Below are 16,733 nucleotides of genomic sequence, written 5' to 3'. Positions count from 1 at the left end.
CTGCACACCCGGGAAAGAGAAGCAATGAGATACAGAAGTCGAACATCAAATCTAGCAACAGCAAAGAACACTGAAATAGACAAAAGAAGAGACTTGGAGTCATAAGAGGAGTCAGAAATATCTTCGCACCGGTGTACGCTTTAGGCAACCGACGCAGTGAGCAAGAGCAAGAGTTGGCAAGGGCAAGCTGCTGCAGCATTCATTCGGCAACACGCTTACTTACTGCATTGCACAATACATGCTCCATATGATTGCCGACGACGGACTGGACGCCTTGAATTAGATAAGATCGTGAGGCTGGCCTGGATAAGCCCCATTCGACTGGGAATAGTCGGGCACGTGAATCTCTGGCCCGTTTGCGACGTTGGAGATGCGGACTTCTAATGACATCAGCATATGTGACGCCTAGCAGGTGTATGATGGTGTAAAATAAGGTAAGGTATGCGATGAAGAGGAGGAGGAGGAGGAGGAGGAGGAGATGACCCGAACGGGTTTTCTCGACGCTCGGACCATACCGCCGTGGACCCTGTAGTGATGCTGCGAATGCGAGGTGCAGGTCGCCCTTGCCATACTTCTTCCAACTCCATCCAACCTCACCTCTACTCTCTCTCTCTCCCCCTCCTCCTCTCTCTGTCAAGGCAAAGCATAATTCCACATCCCATCCACACACCAGCGTCGGATGGCGCGTCGTGTCGCAACATGATGCTGCTTGTGACTAGTCAGGACGAATTGTGCCGTCTTGGCTTCAGGCAATTACAATGGTGGGAGCGGCCCAGACTCCCAATGGCTTTGGAGGACTCGAATGGCTCCAGGCAACCATCAAGTTCAACTTCAAGATGGTCCATTGACAGTGGTAGGTACTTCATCCCATCGCAATGTATTCTCTTCACTTTCCATCGCTTTTGTGCGCTCTTGCCAGCCTCACCGCTGCTTCTCCCCGCCCCGACTATGCCGTGAAGGAGTCCCATTTCGTGCCTGAGGGATGGCGAGCAGTTGGAGACGCTCCCAAGGATAGTCCCATACAGCTTCATATCGGACTAAAACAAGCCAACGACTACGCCATCGAGAGCCATTTGCTTGAGATCTCAGACCCGAACCATCACCGGTATCAGCAGTATCTCAGTCCAGATGAGATCGCAGGCTTGACCCGGGCATCAACGGAGACGCAAGACCTTGTCAAAGCATGGCTCGAAGATCATGGCATCCAACGGCATACCTTGGACGACTCTCACAGCGACTGGATTGTCGTCGATGTCACCATCGGCATGGCTGAAGAACTCCTCCGCGCGAAGTACTCCTCCTTCGCCTCTCTGGACGGCGACGCCACTCTCTATCGGACGCACGAGTTCTCACTACCGCCTCACTTGCACAAGCATATCGACGTCATCCAACCCACTACTTCCTTCTTCCGTGCAGAACCGAAAACACCAACCATTGACGTCCTTGGTAACGACACCGACTACGGTTTCCTTCAAAAAAGAGCTGCCAGTGGGATCCCCGAAGAATGCGAGGAGTTTTCGGTGAACCCAACCTGCATCCGCAAACTCTATGGAGCATATGATGTATGAACACCAGATTCCTATCGCGCTGCTTTCAACTAACACTGTACCCCCACAGTACAAGCCTCAGCTACCCGAGAAGAACGGGATTGGCATCGTAAGTCGTCAATCTTCTTCTATCCTCATTTCACACTAACGACGCACCAGACAAACTTCCTGAATCATTCCAGCCATAGAGGAGACATGACCAAATTCTTGAAAAAGTACCGCCCCGAAGCTGTTGCTGCGGCAAAAGAATTCGACATCGTGCTCATTGGCGATGCGGCCGACAATCAAGGCCCATACGACCCAGACGACTACAGCTCTCAGGTTCGCAACGCAGAGGGAAACCTTGACTCCCAGCTTGTAGTCAGTACCTCTTGGCCGACTCCATTTACTGCATACAACACTGCTAGGTAGATGGCTTTTCGTTACTAAATTGGTCCCACCACTCCGTGGCATCGATGCTGATAGTGAGACAGTCTATCGTCGGATGGGGATGTCGAGCCTTTTGTGAGTCGCCCCTTCAACCCATAGCAGATGCGTCCGCTGACCACGTGCAAGATCCGATGGCTCAATTACATGCGGACTCAAAAAGACATCCCAAAAGTCATCTCCATCTCATACGGTGACAACGAACCGGACGTACCAGAAGCCTATGGCCGCCGAGTCTGCCGGGGCTTCGCAGAGCTGGGGGCACGTGGTGTCTCGATATTCGCCTCTTCCGGAGACAATGGTGTAAAGTCTCGGGAGGGCAAATGCTTGAAAGGGAGATTTGTAGCTCACTTCCCTGCCTCATGCCCGTGGGTTACGGCTGTAGGAGGGACGACAGGTGCGTAATACCATATGTTCGATTTGAGGCATACAGGCTGATTTCCTTCAGACTTCCGGCCAGAGCATGCAATGTAAGGATCTTTGGCTCTGATGAAACACCCGTCGTACTAATGCAGTTTCGTCGCAGGGACGTCTCTGGCGGCGGCTTCTCGGTATGCTCGATCGAATGATGCTAAATATCAACCATTGCCAGCTGAGCTTACCATGTCGCAGAACTATTTCAAGCGCCCGGGCTACCAAGATGGCGCCGTCGATACTTACATCACAGACCTCAAAGGCAAGCACAGTGGACTGTTCAACGCCGCCGGTCGGGGCTATCCGGACGTGTCGGCGCAGGGAGAAGGCGTTCGCACGACTCAAGCGGGCTCGACTTACTCGACTACGGGCACGAGCGCAAGTGCTCCGATCTTCGTAAGCTTAGCTGCCTCTTGGGAGTGATAGAACACGTATTGACCCGCACACCAGGCTGCCGTGATTGCGTTGGTGAACGATGCGCTGATCGCCAAAGGCAAACCACCGCTCGGCTTCCTCAATCCACGGCTCTACGCTGGAGGGTACAAGGCCCTGACGGATGTCGTGGGCGGACACAACGGAGGTCAGACAAATGCGCACCCTCCACGATGTCTTTTTGTGAACTGACCATGAACAGCTTGTGATGACGGAAAACCCGGGTTTACGGCGGTGAAGGGTTGGGACGCTGGTACGCTTCATTTTACACCATTTCGCCTGGAAACCGCGATGCTAACACCATTGTCACAGTGACCGGCTGGGGCACGCCGGACTTCAAGAAGCTCAAGGCAGCGGCGTTGAAGCAGTAAACTGGCGATTCTCATCATGATCTGCCCTCGTATGGGAATTTCTTTACATACTCCGCTAGAATCTCCAAAGAGATGTTGCTCCCGCCGCACACCACAACGACGACGTTAAATGCGGGTTGGAGATTGGGTAACAGCGTAGCTAAGCTACCATCATAGATCGGCGTCAAACAGACACCACAAGCAACCTCAACCAACAACCTCTGCTCCTCTGCTATCCTCCGGCACGCTTCCACTGCTGCTGTGTCTGACGCTACGCTCGACACCACCATATCTCGCAGGCCGTACTGCAAGGCTTTCGAGCTTACTGTCCGCGCTCCGAGACTGGTGGCGATACTCGTGATGCCGGGGAGGGTGACGAGTTCCTTCTTCTTGATGGCTTGATTGAGCGAGTCGGCGCCGAATGTCTCCATGGCGATGACTTTGGTCCGCGAGGAGAGGCCGGCTGAGTCGATTCCCTGGCAGATGCCGTTCATTAGGCCACCACCTCCTACGCTGCAGATTATGGCGTCAGGTAAGCTTCCTGGATTATTCTCGGCACCGTTCACTCCGTTTCCAGCTTCATCTCGTGTGAGTGGATAATGCCTCCCAACACCTTCCAACTGCTCCAAAATCTCCCCCACCATCGTCGCATTCCCCTCCCAAATCTCCTCCGCATCAAACGGCGGCACATACACCGCCCCCTCCCCCGCCTCCGCCATCAATACCTCCCTCAAATGCCGATCCGCCTCCGCCCACGACTCCCCCGTCTGCACGACATCCTCCGCCCCAGCTGCCCGCAGCTTCTCCACCATAAACGCCGACGTGCTCAAAGGGACGACAATGGTCGCAGGGCATTTGAGAGTGACGGCGGCGTGGACGCACGCTAGGCCCGCATTGCCGCCGGAGGAGCAGTAGAAGTGGACGGGATCTTGGTGGCGATGTAGGGCGGCGAGCATGAAGTTGCCGATGCCGCGGGATTTGAAGGACCCGGAGGGTTGGAGGTTTTCGAGTTTGAGGAAGATGTTGCTGGAGACTTTGTGAGCTTGTACTTGGGAGGGGGATGTTGGGGTAATTGGTTGGGGGATGAACCATTCTGCTATTTCGGAAAGTCGTTGTGACTTGATCAATGGTGTTTCGATCCACGGGATCTTTTCGGCTGTTGTGGCCATGTCTTCTGGATACGATGTTGTCTTGTCGATTGGTGTAGCTGTCTTGTGCGTCAAGCGAGATACCTGGACGACCCTTCTTTGCATATATACTGGCAATGCCAACGATGATCTTCCATTCTTTCCTCACCGGCCATCGGAAGCGATGTCCCAATTAGGAAGGTTAACAAGACGCTCGGGCCAGGTGAGGTCACTGGTATGGCTGAGCTCCAACCTCACCTGCCTTCGTTCTGCAACGAACATGTGACAAGATGACGACAACAAACTCCCTACACGAGCTCAAGCAGCTCATACGAGCCTGCCCCGTCATCGACAATCACGCGCACAACCTTCTCCGCCCCCACGGCCAAAAGACTAGCGACCTCCTCACAATCACCACTGAAGCGTCCGGCGAGGCTCTTGAAGATACTCCAACCTCGTTAGCACACCTTCGAGCTGTACGACAGTTGCGGAAGCTGTACGACCTTCCCGCCGATGCAGATTGGGCGGCAATCTTGAAGAAGCGAGCTGAGCTGCTTGACGGTGACGCGGATGCCCTGTACAAGAAGTGCTTCGAGGGCACACAAACTATCCTGGTCGACGACGGCCTCGCAACAGCAGATGCAGTCGAGCCATACTCCTTCCACGACAAATACACCCTCTCGCCCTGCAAGCGCATCGTGCGGATCGAAACCGTAGCAGCAGACATCCTCTCCGCGCTCTATCAGCAGAACAAGCTGCCAGCCGGCGTTGCCTTAGCAGACGAAGAAGCATGCAGTCTGGCCTGGTTGGCGTTCATCACGGCTTTCGAGGAAGCCGTAGCCGCTCTCCTTGGAGACTCAGAGGTTGTCGGCTTCAAAAGCGTCATCTGCTACAGAACTGGACTGGACATTCGCCCGCGACGAGACGTGGAGATCACAGAAGATGGCCTGCGGAGTTTCAGAAGACATTACCTGCCGGAATGTGTGAGTCGCAATTTCCGGGTTGAGGCGAAGGGCATGAACGACGCTCTCGTGATCAGCACCTGCAAGCTCATCGCAGCTGGATATCGACAGCAAGGCGTTGCGAAGCCGCTGCAGTTCCATACTGGGCTGGGTGACAACGACATCAATTTACTGGACGCCAACCCGGCATGTCTCCAGCCACTGATCGCTCACTTCCCGACAGTGCCTGTGGTGCTTCTACATTCCAGCTACCCGTACACCCGCGAGGCTGGATATCTGGCCACAGTATATAAGAACTGCTACCTCGACATTGGCGAGGTCTTTCCGATGGTGTCTCGAGACGGGCAAGAGAAGATCGTTCGACAAGCGCTCGAGCTTACGCCATGGAGCAAGTTGCTGTTGAGTACCGATGGCCACTTCTTCCCGGATACTTACTGGCTGGCGAACGTGCAGGGACGAGAGGCTATCGAGAGGGTGATGTGCGAGTATGTGGAGAAGGAGGATTTGGAGGTGAAAGATGCGATGAAGGCGGTGAAGGATGTGTTCTTTGAGAATTCGAATAAGCTTTATGACTTACGGCTGAAGATGGAGGATGGAGGCAAGGAGCTACCTAACAGACCTAAGGAGGATCAAGCGAGTGCAGAAGAAGTAAGTCCAACAGATTCTTCGGGGTTGTCTTCCAATGCGTCACACTCTCAGCCGTTGCCAAAGGCTGACGGATTGCTATTCAGGACACTGCTCAAACTTAATCTACATCTCACATCCGCACACGCTCTGCCCTGCACATGAGTATTGACGATGACCTAGGCTTCCGGAAGTAGCCATGGTATGGCCCTCCAACCTACATCCCGCTACGCAAAGGCCTACCGGGAAGTCTTCCTACCTTTCACAAGAACGAACCCGCTCATTCATTACGTCTTTGTGCAATGGCTGGATTACATGGCCACATTGCGCACGCGGTGCTTGCCTATCTCCGAGTTCTCGAAAATGCTGAAGGTTGACAGCACCATCCGCATGACCTACGGTAACCTGGGCACTCTTCAGAATGACCACATGTCGTCTGTTTGCAATCCGGTCGGCTCGATATCCGTGGAGCCAGATATTACACTGGCAAGCTTGAGGCGCATGCAGTCCATCGGGCCCGTCAAGAATTCTGCAACAGTCATGGCAAGGTTCACCGACGATGCTGGGTTGTCGTTGGGACCCTGCCCAAGAGCACAGCTCGGAGAACTTGTCAGCGAATTCCAGAGAGATCGCGGTGTTGCTTTCTTGGTCGGCTTCGAGATTGAAGTGACATTCTGCAAGCGTCTATGGCCTTCCGAGCTGGATCAAGCGGCCTTCGCACCTCTGGACACAGCACACGCCTGGGGCACCTTTACCGACGAGCAGTACATGACATCCTTCGAATTGATGCTCAACGTTACTAGGGAACTCCGCAACACCGGAATCGAGGTCCAGCAAATGCACTCAGAGGCTGGCGATGGGCAGTACGAATTCGTGCTCCCTCCGCTTCCACCTGTCGAAGCCGTCGACACTCTCATCCAAGCGCGTCAATGCATCCAGCAGGTCGCAGCAAGCAGAGGGCTGAGAGCTACCTGTCATCCACAGCCTTTCCCAGGTATCGGTACAGCTGCTCATGCACACATCAGCTTCAACCGCAGCACGGAAGCCACTGATAGGGAGGATGTTGATTTGGATAGGACGCAAATGTCCTTTATGGCCTCCGTACTCGAACACCTGCCCTCTCTGTGCGCGATCACGATGCCACAAGCCGTGAGCTATGGCAGAGTCTTAGACGACTCGTGGACGGGTGGGACTTGGGTGGCGTGGGGTACGGAGAATAGGGAGGTCCCGCTTCGCAAGTCAGACAAGCTGAGGTGGGAGGTGCGGTGCTTGGACGGATGCGCTAATATGTATCTGGCTCTGACGGCCATCTTTGCCGCTGGACTGGCAGGTGTTAGAAGTGGGAAGGAGGTGGCGATGAAAGATTGCCTGAGTATGTCCTCCCTCTTCAGCGTGAGAAGAATACCGACTAACACGCACCAGAAAACCCGACACAACTCTCACCTGCGGAGAAGGAAGATCTCGGTATCACGAAGAAACTGCCCACCACGATTGCGGAAGCTGTCGAAGCCGCGGAGAACGACTCCGAGCTCGAGCGAGCGATGCCTGATGGCATGTTGAAGCACTTTCTCGCCATGAAGAAGGACGAGCAGAAGATGCTGAATGAGATGGACGATGGCGCGAGGCGGGTTTGGTTGATGGAGAGATATTGAAGGAGACTGTCCTTCGCCAAGCCGAACTCTTGGCACGAAGGCTTCGGTCGACCTCACCTCATCAAACACACGGACTGCTTGCCTCTTCTCCTGGTCACGAACGGCTACACCGCCACTACATGTACCCTACATATCACATCGGGACCAGTACGCCTGCTTATCGACCGTTCGGAGGGTTCCAAGCTGATTATGCAAACGCTCGAGCATAGCGGCTGCCGTTTCGTCTCGCACGACCTCACCTCATGGAGAACTGTCTTTGAACATCTGCTCTTGCTACCTTGTCTTTGACATACCCATCGGATTTCCACACGTACATGCTGCTGAGACGCTGTTCAATACCTCACATGTTGGAGAACGGCTTCATCGCTGCTACACTTACTGTCCATGGCCTTTCGACCTCTCAATCGTATTGATGATGGTCCTGCGGCTGCTATTCCTGGATCCTACAACCTCACCTCACGAGAACGGACTCTCATCCATTGTGAACTACATTGTTAAGGCAAGTCACTTCTCTATTGTCTCATCCACGACACCATACTTACATTGTCCACGATTATCTTTCTACCAAACCTCATTTCAAGTGACTTCCCCTCATTGTCCATACCATCCTATTGTGAGCGCAAGTATGACTTCTGAGCGATTTCTGCTCAACGATCAGTTTCTTTTCTCTCCAGCGACATAACCACTTTCTTCTCCAGCCTCCAAACAAGTTCAAAGCACTTCTTCTTCCGCTGTACCAGCACCACCACCACTCTGCAGGCAGAGTCAGCAACAGCAACAACAACAATGACACCATCGGAAGAACTTGCGGCGTCCCGTGTTCGCGTCGGTCGGCTGCTGGCAGCTGACGGCGATCACGGGTACGGAGTGAAGGCTTGGTGGGTCGGCACCTTCCTCGACGACGAAGAGATGTTCACGCCATTCGAGAACATGTAAGTTACCCTCCTCGCTCGCTGTGCTGGCGGCAGTACCCCCTCGTCAGTCGAGAAGCAGCAGTATGGGCCTGGTCCAAACCTGCTTCTCCTCTCATCATCCCCTACTGCCGCCACTACACCGATTGCTACAGCCCCGTACCACTTCTTTTATCTTCGAGAACCAGCTAACATTAATCAGGTTTGACATACCAACACCACCACCATCATCGCCCTCTCCGGCCGTCGCCGCCCCCGCCTCCACCACACCAACACCACCACCACCACCACCACCATCACCAACCCATCCCTCTTCGCCCTCCTCCTCCGCACCAACAATCACGCCTTCGCTGGCCCAGCTGGCAGCCCACATCAATCAGCTGCCAAAGCTCAAGGGCGGCCTCCCGTCGCGCAACAAGCTGCGCAAAGATGACGTTCTCCGCGGTGAGGTCAACCGCAAGACGGGTTATCTGCGGCTGCAGCAGCGCGGCGGGAGGTTGCGAGGCAGGAGAGGCGACCGGCGGTTGTTCGACGAGAAGATGTGGGCCCGGCTGTGCGACAGTCAGAAGCAAGAAGAAGAAGAGGGTGAAGCTGAAGTTGAAGCTGAAGAAGTAGTAGAAGGAGAAGAAGAAGAAGTGGCCGTGACTGACGAAGACAGCGCCCTGGGAAGGCGGCTGCAGAGAGAAGAGAGGGGTCTCCGTTCTCGACGGTAGACGGGGGGTGCTACGGCGGGTGTGGTGGTGTCGACGGGGTGTTTGGGCGGCAGAGAGGAGGGCTGAAATTTCATGAATGCTTTCTACGAGAAAGGGCTACTATACCTCAAGAATCCTTGTCCCTCCGCAGAGGTAGCAATACTGGACCGTCTCCGTTCCATCGCGCACGTTGGTGCACAACTGACACTCCGTTGGCACATCAGAGTTGTCGTAGTCCGCCTCAGCTTTTGCCGCAATGAGTGCATCCGCAAGTTTGACGAGGCAAGAGCAGCAGTACATCTTCTCCAGACAGTTGCACTTTGGGCAATTCCTTCGAGACCAGGAAACGCAGGGGTTGCACAGGGTCGCAAAGGCGCCATTGTCAAAGGCCGCCTGCTGCTCTGCTGTTATGGAAGCGAGGGTGGCGTTGTAGCATTCGTTGCACGTCTTCACCACCGGGCCAGTGTGTCCCGCAGCCTGGCATTCTCTCACTTCTTTGCAGTGTTCAGTAACGCTCAGATTGGTCACGCTGTACAGGTCAGTGCAGGCCGGGGCATCGTCACCCTCCTCCATGTTGTTGAAGGTCGACTTTCCGGTGAAAGGGACCTTAGGCTTACCCTTAGCCTTTGGCGGCGGCGACTGGACTTCCGGCTCTTCATCCACGTCCATCACGTCCTCGTCCACAGCCATGGCATCTTCTGCCTCCTCGTTAGCTGCAGACTCTTGCATTGGCTCAGAAGGAGCACTTACCTGCGACGCTGCGTCCGGCATTGACGAATCATCACCTCTGTTGCTGTCTTTCGCTGGAGAGGATGAAGTTCGGAGCTTGACCTTCTTTCCTGACGGCTTGCGAGTTGTCGAAGGACTAGCAACCGCTGACGGCGCAGGAGAATCCTGAGGAGTAGCGCTGCGAAGACGGGCGCCTCGTCCAGTGGTTGACAGAGCATCGCGACTCTCTGGAACTGGCAGACCGAAGCCGTTGTTGCGTCGGGCCTGCTCCAGTCGCGCATCTTCCTGCTCTGCGTCGACTTCTTTCCAGCCTCTCCAGCTGGAAGAACGGCGGGTAGACGGGCCAGCACCGCCAGGACTCTGTGTCATTCCTGCCGCTCCTTGGGTGAGAAACTGCTGCACCATCGTCTCATCGACATCTTCGCGAGCCACCCATTGATCCTCCGAAGGACCGTATCCTCGCCAGCGGATGAGAAACTCCTCCTGTCCGTTGACGAATCTGGTATTCCGGATCCTCTCGACGTAGAATTGGCGGTCCTGCCGCATTTCACTTGATCTCTTGGGAGGCATGTCGACGGATGAAGGTGGTGGTTGTTGTGGAGATGCGTGTTGCGATGTTTAGCTACCGGAGCTAGTATTGTTTGCAGTGTGTGGTATTTCTGGTTGTTAGCATGAGGGTGTGGCTTTCCACCAGTATATACAATGCATATTGTTGTGTATAAAGAAACTATAATCGGACCAGCGAAACAAAGGAAGGGGAAGAAGCATGGTGTCCATCGCAAAGAGAAGATAAAGGAAACCTGCACACAATGGGCATTGTTGGAGACTTGGGCGAGGTGGTTGAGGAAGATGGCCTACTTCAGGAAGGGTGGTGAGCAAGAGCGCAATGGAAGAGGGAGGTTCAAGTCTCGCCGTAAGATTGAGCTAGAGGTGGAAATTGGATGAAGTGGGACAGATGCGCAGCCTCACCTAGAGTGCCCTGCAAATGGCCGGAGCCCGTCGGGCCTTCCGCCGGAGCCACGGCATCGTTCATCAGTGCCTATTGACCTCCACCCTTCTTACCATGTCTCCACCCAGACACGCTATCTCGGCCAAAATCGCATCCCGATTGACCTCCGCCTGGGCTTTCTCCTTGTCCGCCGACTTCAGCGGCGTCGTAGAGTAAGACAGATGCAGAGTCCAGGGTCGAGAAGAGGTCTGCGGGTTCCAGAGTCCTGCGATAGCCGCTCGCTCATTCCCGCCGGAGAAGAACAGGATTGCAGAGCCGTACAGTCGCCCGAGCTCGTTGGTAAAGCCTGACATTGGGTCGAACCCGACCATCACCTCGTCGTCCACGTGGTCTATCTCCAGGTTCTTGAATGCCGCCTGTTTCGAAGACGACTTCCGCTTCTTGCCGGCAAGCTCAGGGTCGAGATGTAAGACAAAATCAAAGTCGCTCAGGGGAGACAAGAACAAAGAAGCTGGCTCCAACTGTAGCTGTCTCTCTTCAATCTCCGCACGAGCCGCCTTCGCCAATGCAGACATGCGACCGGCGACAACTTTGGAAGGCCTCCCATCTGTCCATGTCGTGCCTTCGGCATCGACGTTCGAGGCAGCGAATAGGACGACACGATTCAGCGCAGGATCCAGCTTCCGCCACGCCTCAAACTTGGTTGCAATGGATTGTCTCTCAGCTTGCTTCAAATCACCACCCTCGCTGAAGTCGACGATAAGTGGGTCATTTCGCCAATCCCACCTCGTAAGCCAGTTGAGGGTACGGTAGAAACCAGCCTGGACGCTGGAAGGCGCCTGCCAAGGCCATGGCTGTACGAACGTTCTTGCGGCGATGAGCTCGATAATTTCTTCAGGGATGTGGTTGAAGAGCAGGTGAGAGTCGAACCACTGTTTGAGCAGTCTTATGGTCCCACTCAATGCTGGATAGCGACTGCACAGCCCCGCGAAGGCTTGGGTGTGCGCCGGAGCCTTGATGTAGTCTCGCTTATACATTGCCAGTCCCACCGCAGCAGTGTCCTTTGCGCTGGGCTCAACCGTCTTGTCTTTGAGCATCCTTTCGAGAAGCGTCTGCTCTCTATCGTGGTGAATGCGAATGCGGAAGGCTGCACCAGAATCGTAGATGACGTCCAGAAATGCCTGGTTGAGCATATCATTGCCCTCGTTCTCCAAACCAATGCGAGGCGTGGCGCTGGTAAGAGACCCCGAAATCAAATCACTGAGTTTGAGCAGGAAAGCGACCTTCGTTCGTTGTATTGCAATCAGATCGTCAGGCCATCGAGCCGAGCCTTCGAACTGGAGAACGACGTTTGCGGGTTTCGGCCGTCGTGTTCTCATCGGTACGTCGTTGGCAGCAGATCGTAACTGTGCATCGGCCGGGCTCAGCTGGCGGATGGTCAAAGGTAAGCCGTCCAAACCTCGGACGTCAGCCTCGAACTGCTTGAAAGCATCCTGGATGGGAGAGAATGAAGCAGCGGTGCTGCCATGCGGCAGTTTCTTCTTGAGCCCATCACCAGCGAAAGTCAGACCATCAGCGGCTGGCCCTCCGAAATGCCATCGCAACAGATAGCGAACAATCTGCTCAAGCACAGACTCCCCAGCGTTCCAGACGACAGTCTCGGAGATGGTGCCATCCTTGAACCGTCGAAGCTCAGCCTTATCTCCCCAGAACTTGCGGAATGCGGCCGCTTGTCCCTTGTGTTCAGCAGAGGGGCCATGGTCGACAGTACGGTTGACTGTGTCCGGATTGATGGCAAAGCCGATTCTCAGCTTCCGTGAGGTGGTTGAGCCTGGAGTAGAATTATCAAGAGCCCACGACTCGGCCGAGTGAGGTATGATGTCGATGCGCCGGATTCTGTCGCCCAGCCCTTGCAACAGGACACTGTAGAGCCGCCTGCATGATTGTTGAGCGTCATCTGCATGCTTTGACGATAATTCGAGTGTGGTGGAGTCGGCCAGCTCTGCAACATGATCGTACTGATACAGAGCATTGTCCACTCGTTGAACGAACGCCGCCTCAAAGCCATCATAGTTCGGGTCATTGAGCATCTTCAGAGTCGTTCTGGCCTCCTCTCGCAGCTTCTTGTACGACCAAGGCGACATCTTGTAGAGCATGTTGTGAGAGCGCACTGCATCCCAAACCACCGGCAGATCGCTGTCAGGATGGCCAGGAAGAGTGCCTTCTGGTCCCGCGATCAGAGGTTGCTTGCTCAGATCCCGCACAGCCAAAACTTGCAATGTCGCCTTCAAAAGCTGGTAAGAGCTATATCTGTCGCTGAGGAGAGATCTGCCACCAGGCCCGCCGCCCTGTAGCAACAAGGCTACCAGTGTGCTCCACTCGAAAGAGCCAAAGCCCCCTGCGTGGAGATCGGAGGCAATACCCCGCTGGCGAAGCCATGTCCCTCCGAGTAGGCAGGTGTCGCGGAAGGCATCGCACGTTTTCGAAGCGGTGTTCAGCAGCTTGAGGTATGGCATCGCCAGCATCTCCGCCCGGAGAGATGAGTTGTAGAATGGCGTTGGCGGGGTAGGTAACTCCTTGGACGCTGCGCCATTGGTGGCTGCGGTCTGGTCTCGGACGCAGTTCTTGCTGGGAAGTAGCTTCTCTAAACTAAATGTGTCTTCAGTGATACAAGGTATGATATTGACCCGCCACCTCGCTTTGGCCGTAGCTTCGTTGCGTCCACGTTTAGACTCAGCCACCAGGACAGGCTTCAAAGGATCGGCGCCAAAGTTTTCGTAGCGGACGTGAATGTCTTCTTGATGCACTGACTTCAACCCACTAGCAAGACAGGCAAGGTAGTACGCTCTCTTGTAGAAGTACCGGTGGTTGAGGTAGTCCTTGTCCTGGAAGAGAGTCGAAGGCATACTGACTACCATGTCGATCTCCAGAGACTTGCCGCGACTAGCAAGCTTCAAAGGATGACTTCCGGCCACATTGACACCCGCAGGTTTGGCATATGCCAGTTTGTACTTTGCATCCTTTGGTGGCCGCGGAGACGGAAACGGTATGGCAACGCCGTGTGTCTTGCGCAAATCCTTCTCTGCCCCAGTGACAGAAAGCGGGTCCTTGTCGGGCAGCTTGTCGATTGTCTGCTTGATCTTGTGCAATGCCGCTTCTGCTTCGTTCTCCCTTTTGCCATGTCGAGGTCGCATCTGTTCCAGCAGCTCGTCCACTTGCAGCTTGAACAGCGAGCTCTTGAACGTTCCTGTCGCATATGCGCCGCTGCTCGTTGGTCGACTGCCAGATGCGATTCCATTCGATGTCCCAGTGGTGTTCTTCAGATCTCTGGCCGCAGTACGTCCTGCGCTAGGCCTCGTTTCTTCCTCATGCTCATTCTCGTCTTCACCATCCTGGTCGTCGCCATCCATAGAGCCGTCGCTTCCCTCTCGCTCGGATGCCTCCCCATCTACTCCATAGCCGACGATGCCATTCTCGGCTGCATCCTGTTCTTCCTCCTCGCTTCCGAAAGACGCAAAAGACGCCTCATCTTCGTCATCAGAGCTGACATGTTCCAGCTTCCGCCTCTTCGCCGCAGACGCCGCCATCGTTTCCGTGATATATTCGGAAGCGTAATCGGTCTTTCCAAAATTTCGAAGATGTCGCACTTAAGCTTTCGCGCCATGAGCGGTCCATCCCACGTGGCGCGCTAGTGCTTGTGCCGATCGCGGAGGTGCAGCAACAAAATGTTGTACGACGAAGTGACTCGATGATTTCGGCCTTGACTGCAATCTATCCGTGGGATCTGGTGTGTTATCTGAATAGGCGTTGGCAACATTGATCGCGCTTACAATTACACCACCACAATGCCCGGACTTCTACCCTTCAACGAGACGTTAGGAGAGACAATACCACCGAACACGCCACATGTGAGTACATTACGGTATGGAACACGATCAATGCTGACCCTTCTAATCAGGCGGTGAGTGTGTCGCTTCCAACATGGCGGTCGAACATAGGATACGAAGAAGGAGAGAGCTGGGTGGTCGACAAGATGCAATGTGGCTATCCGAGGTAACAGTCGTCAATACGCTTACAACTGTTGGATGAATACTGACCGACAACCAGATTCTTCATACACAAGTCGATCGAGAAGCTTGCGAGCAGTATCATCAAGCAACACGGGGATACCGCTACAGACAAGGCTATGCTTCTGCCTTCCCACCGGTGCGCAAGCCGATGCTCAGTGTTCCTTAAGTCTCAGAACCCGGATATTGATCCCTCCCGTATCCGCCACCTTGACTTCGTCCCTCGACAGGATCATCACGATTCTCACAGCAGCTTCGTCCAGCCTCGGGTCTCAGCCGTAATCTACCCGCGCGATCTATGGCCGACGGCAAAAGCCTTCTGGCAGCACACTGGCGAAGGCATCTCCAGCAGACGGGCTGATTTCTGTCAGCGTGCTTTCGACGAAGGACAGCTGGTGGAAGCAAGTTCTGCTCGCGATTCGCCACCGCGTGTAACGAAAGGTCCAAGACGGTATCAGCGGGTCTCCGTCGATTTGAAGAACAGCGCAGTCGTGAATGGCAACGGAGCCGCTATGGACGGCGTGCCACCTCCAGACTCTGCTCAGTTTGTCGAAGAAAGGTTCGGCCGCAATCTTGGCACTGGCCTGGCCAACCAAGCCAAGCTGGCCGTCCGCAAACGCATCGCCGGCAGCCTGACGAGCGCAATCGAGCTACCAGACTCGTTGAGTCACGCTGAAGACTTGATGAGGACGCGCAGTCGGGATGTTCCTGGCTTCTCCACTGATGATGTCTGGCTGTATCCAATGGGAATGAACGCCATCTTCCACGCCCACGAGACGCTAAAATCCACCCTTCGAGAAGCCAAGAGTGTCATGTACGGCTTTCCATACGTCGACACGCTCAAAGTCTTGGAGAAGTTTGGGCCTGGGGCCATCTTTTACGGCCACGGAAGCAGCCATGATCTGGATGATCTAGAGTCGAGGCTAGAAGGAGGCGAGAAGATCTTGTCTCTGTTCTGCGAATTCCCCGGCAACCCTCTACTACGCACCCCCGACATCAAGCGCATACGAGCACTAGCCGACAAATACGACTTCGCCGTCGTCGTCGACGAGACCATCGGCAACTTCCTAAACGTGCACGTCCTACCCTTCGCAGACGTCCTCGTGAGCAGCTTAACGAAAATCTTCAGCGGCGACTGTAACGTCATGGGCGGCTGTATGGTCCTCAATTCCCACTCAAAATACTATTCACGGATACGAAGCCACCTGGAAGCGGAGTACGAAGACACGATGTTCGAAGAAGACAGCATCTACCTCGAGCGCAACAGCCGGGACTTTGTCGACCGCATTCAGCGGGTGAACGTGAACGCGGAAGTCATCGCTGACGTTCTGCGTGCTCATCCCAGAGTTAAGCAGGTCAATTATCCAAAGTACAGCGAGTCGAGGCACTTTTACGACGAATGTCGCTTGCCGGACGGGGGGTACGGAGGCCTGCTGAGCGCCACGTTCCACGAAGTTGAGGACGCGAAAATCTTCTACGACCACCTCGATACGCAAAAGGGACCCAGTCTGGGCACGAACTTCACCCTCAGCTCGCCTTTTGTTCTGCTTGCGCATTATGGCGAGCTTGAGTGGGCGGCGCAGTATGGCTGTGAAGTTAGCTTGATCCGGTTCAGTGTTGGGTTGGAGGACACGGAGAAGTTGAAGGAGGTTTTTGAGACGGCTCTAGCTGCTATTCCGAGCCAGTGATGGGTGAGAGTGAATGTGCGGTAGAGCTCGGAATTGTACCTTGTGAAAGCAGCGACAGTGAAGAGCAAATTCGGGCACAGCACGTTCAGCTCTTGAACGCACGCATTTCCCAATGCCCACCAACGCCTTCGCTCAAAACCCGTGGTGAAACATGCTCCAACGC

The 16,733-nt window shown here is 54.8% G+C and overlaps 8 protein-coding genes across 8 annotated transcripts; 5 read left to right on the top strand and 3 right to left on the bottom strand.

Annotated features, from left to right (window-relative positions):
* Positions 1-875: 875 nt before the first annotated feature.
* LTR77_003314 (uncharacterized protein) lies at positions 876-1,958 on the top strand (the record flags this gene model as incomplete). The annotated part of the gene is made up of 3 exons (XM_064800571.1): positions 876-1,562; positions 1,618-1,656; positions 1,707-1,958. The coding sequence occupies 3 exons, from the start codon at positions 876-878 to the stop codon at positions 1,956-1,958; spliced, it is 978 nt and encodes a 325-aa protein (XP_064661910.1).
* A 618-nt stretch (positions 1,959-2,576) lies between these two features.
* On the top strand, positions 2,577-3,190 carry LTR77_003313 (uncharacterized protein; the record flags this gene model as incomplete). Its single annotated transcript, XM_064800570.1, has 4 exons — positions 2,577-2,783; positions 2,838-2,967; positions 3,022-3,072; positions 3,132-3,190. 4 exons carry the CDS (start codon positions 2,577-2,579, stop codon positions 3,188-3,190), a joined length of 447 nt encoding a protein of 148 aa, XP_064661909.1.
* A 14-nt stretch (positions 3,191-3,204) lies between these two features.
* Positions 3,205-4,338, bottom strand: CHA1_2 (catabolic L-serine/threonine dehydratase; the record flags this gene model as incomplete). Its single annotated transcript, XM_064800569.1, has 2 exons — positions 3,205-3,474; positions 3,496-4,338. 2 exons carry the CDS (start codon positions 4,336-4,338, stop codon positions 3,205-3,207), a joined length of 1,113 nt encoding a protein of 370 aa, XP_064661908.1.
* Positions 4,339-4,586: 248 nt separating this feature from the next.
* LTR77_003311 (uncharacterized protein) lies at positions 4,587-7,534 on the top strand (the record flags this gene model as incomplete). The annotated part of the gene is made up of 3 exons (XM_064800568.1): positions 4,587-5,906; positions 6,066-7,254; positions 7,305-7,534. The coding sequence occupies 3 exons, from the start codon at positions 4,587-4,589 to the stop codon at positions 7,532-7,534; spliced, it is 2,739 nt and encodes a 912-aa protein (XP_064661907.1).
* Positions 7,535-8,320: 786 nt separating this feature from the next.
* On the top strand, positions 8,321-9,158 carry LTR77_003310 (uncharacterized protein; the record flags this gene model as incomplete). The annotated part of the gene is made up of 2 exons (XM_064800567.1): positions 8,321-8,466; positions 8,648-9,158. 2 exons carry the CDS (start codon positions 8,321-8,323, stop codon positions 9,156-9,158), a joined length of 657 nt encoding a protein of 218 aa, XP_064661906.1.
* A 99-nt stretch (positions 9,159-9,257) lies between these two features.
* On the bottom strand, positions 9,258-10,436 carry LTR77_003309 (uncharacterized protein; the record flags this gene model as incomplete). Its single annotated transcript, XM_064800566.1, has 2 exons — positions 9,258-9,839; positions 9,888-10,436. The coding sequence occupies 2 exons, from the start codon at positions 10,434-10,436 to the stop codon at positions 9,258-9,260; spliced, it is 1,131 nt and encodes a 376-aa protein (XP_064661905.1).
* A 462-nt stretch (positions 10,437-10,898) lies between these two features.
* Positions 10,899-14,402, bottom strand: UTP22 (U3 snoRNP protein; the record flags this gene model as incomplete). Its single annotated transcript, XM_064800565.1, has 1 exon — positions 10,899-14,402. One exon carries the CDS (start codon positions 14,400-14,402, stop codon positions 10,899-10,901), a length of 3,504 nt encoding a protein of 1,167 aa, XP_064661904.1.
* Positions 14,403-14,660: 258 nt separating this feature from the next.
* Positions 14,661-16,570, top strand: STR2 (Cystathionine gamma-synthase; the record flags this gene model as incomplete). Its single annotated transcript, XM_064800564.1, has 3 exons — positions 14,661-14,723; positions 14,774-14,868; positions 14,923-16,570. 3 exons carry the CDS (start codon positions 14,661-14,663, stop codon positions 16,568-16,570), a joined length of 1,806 nt encoding a protein of 601 aa, XP_064661903.1.
* Positions 16,571-16,733: the final 163 nt, after the last annotated feature.

This window comes from Saxophila tyrrhenica, assembly GCF_035928015.1.
Source record: "Saxophila tyrrhenica strain CCFEE 5935 chromosome Unknown scaffold_4, whole genome shotgun sequence".
Taxonomy (NCBI): Eukaryota; Fungi; Ascomycota; class Dothideomycetes; order Mycosphaerellales; family Extremaceae; genus Saxophila; species Saxophila tyrrhenica.
Note: the sequence above shows the minus strand (reverse complement) of the source record. Positions and strands in the feature narration are given on the sequence as shown.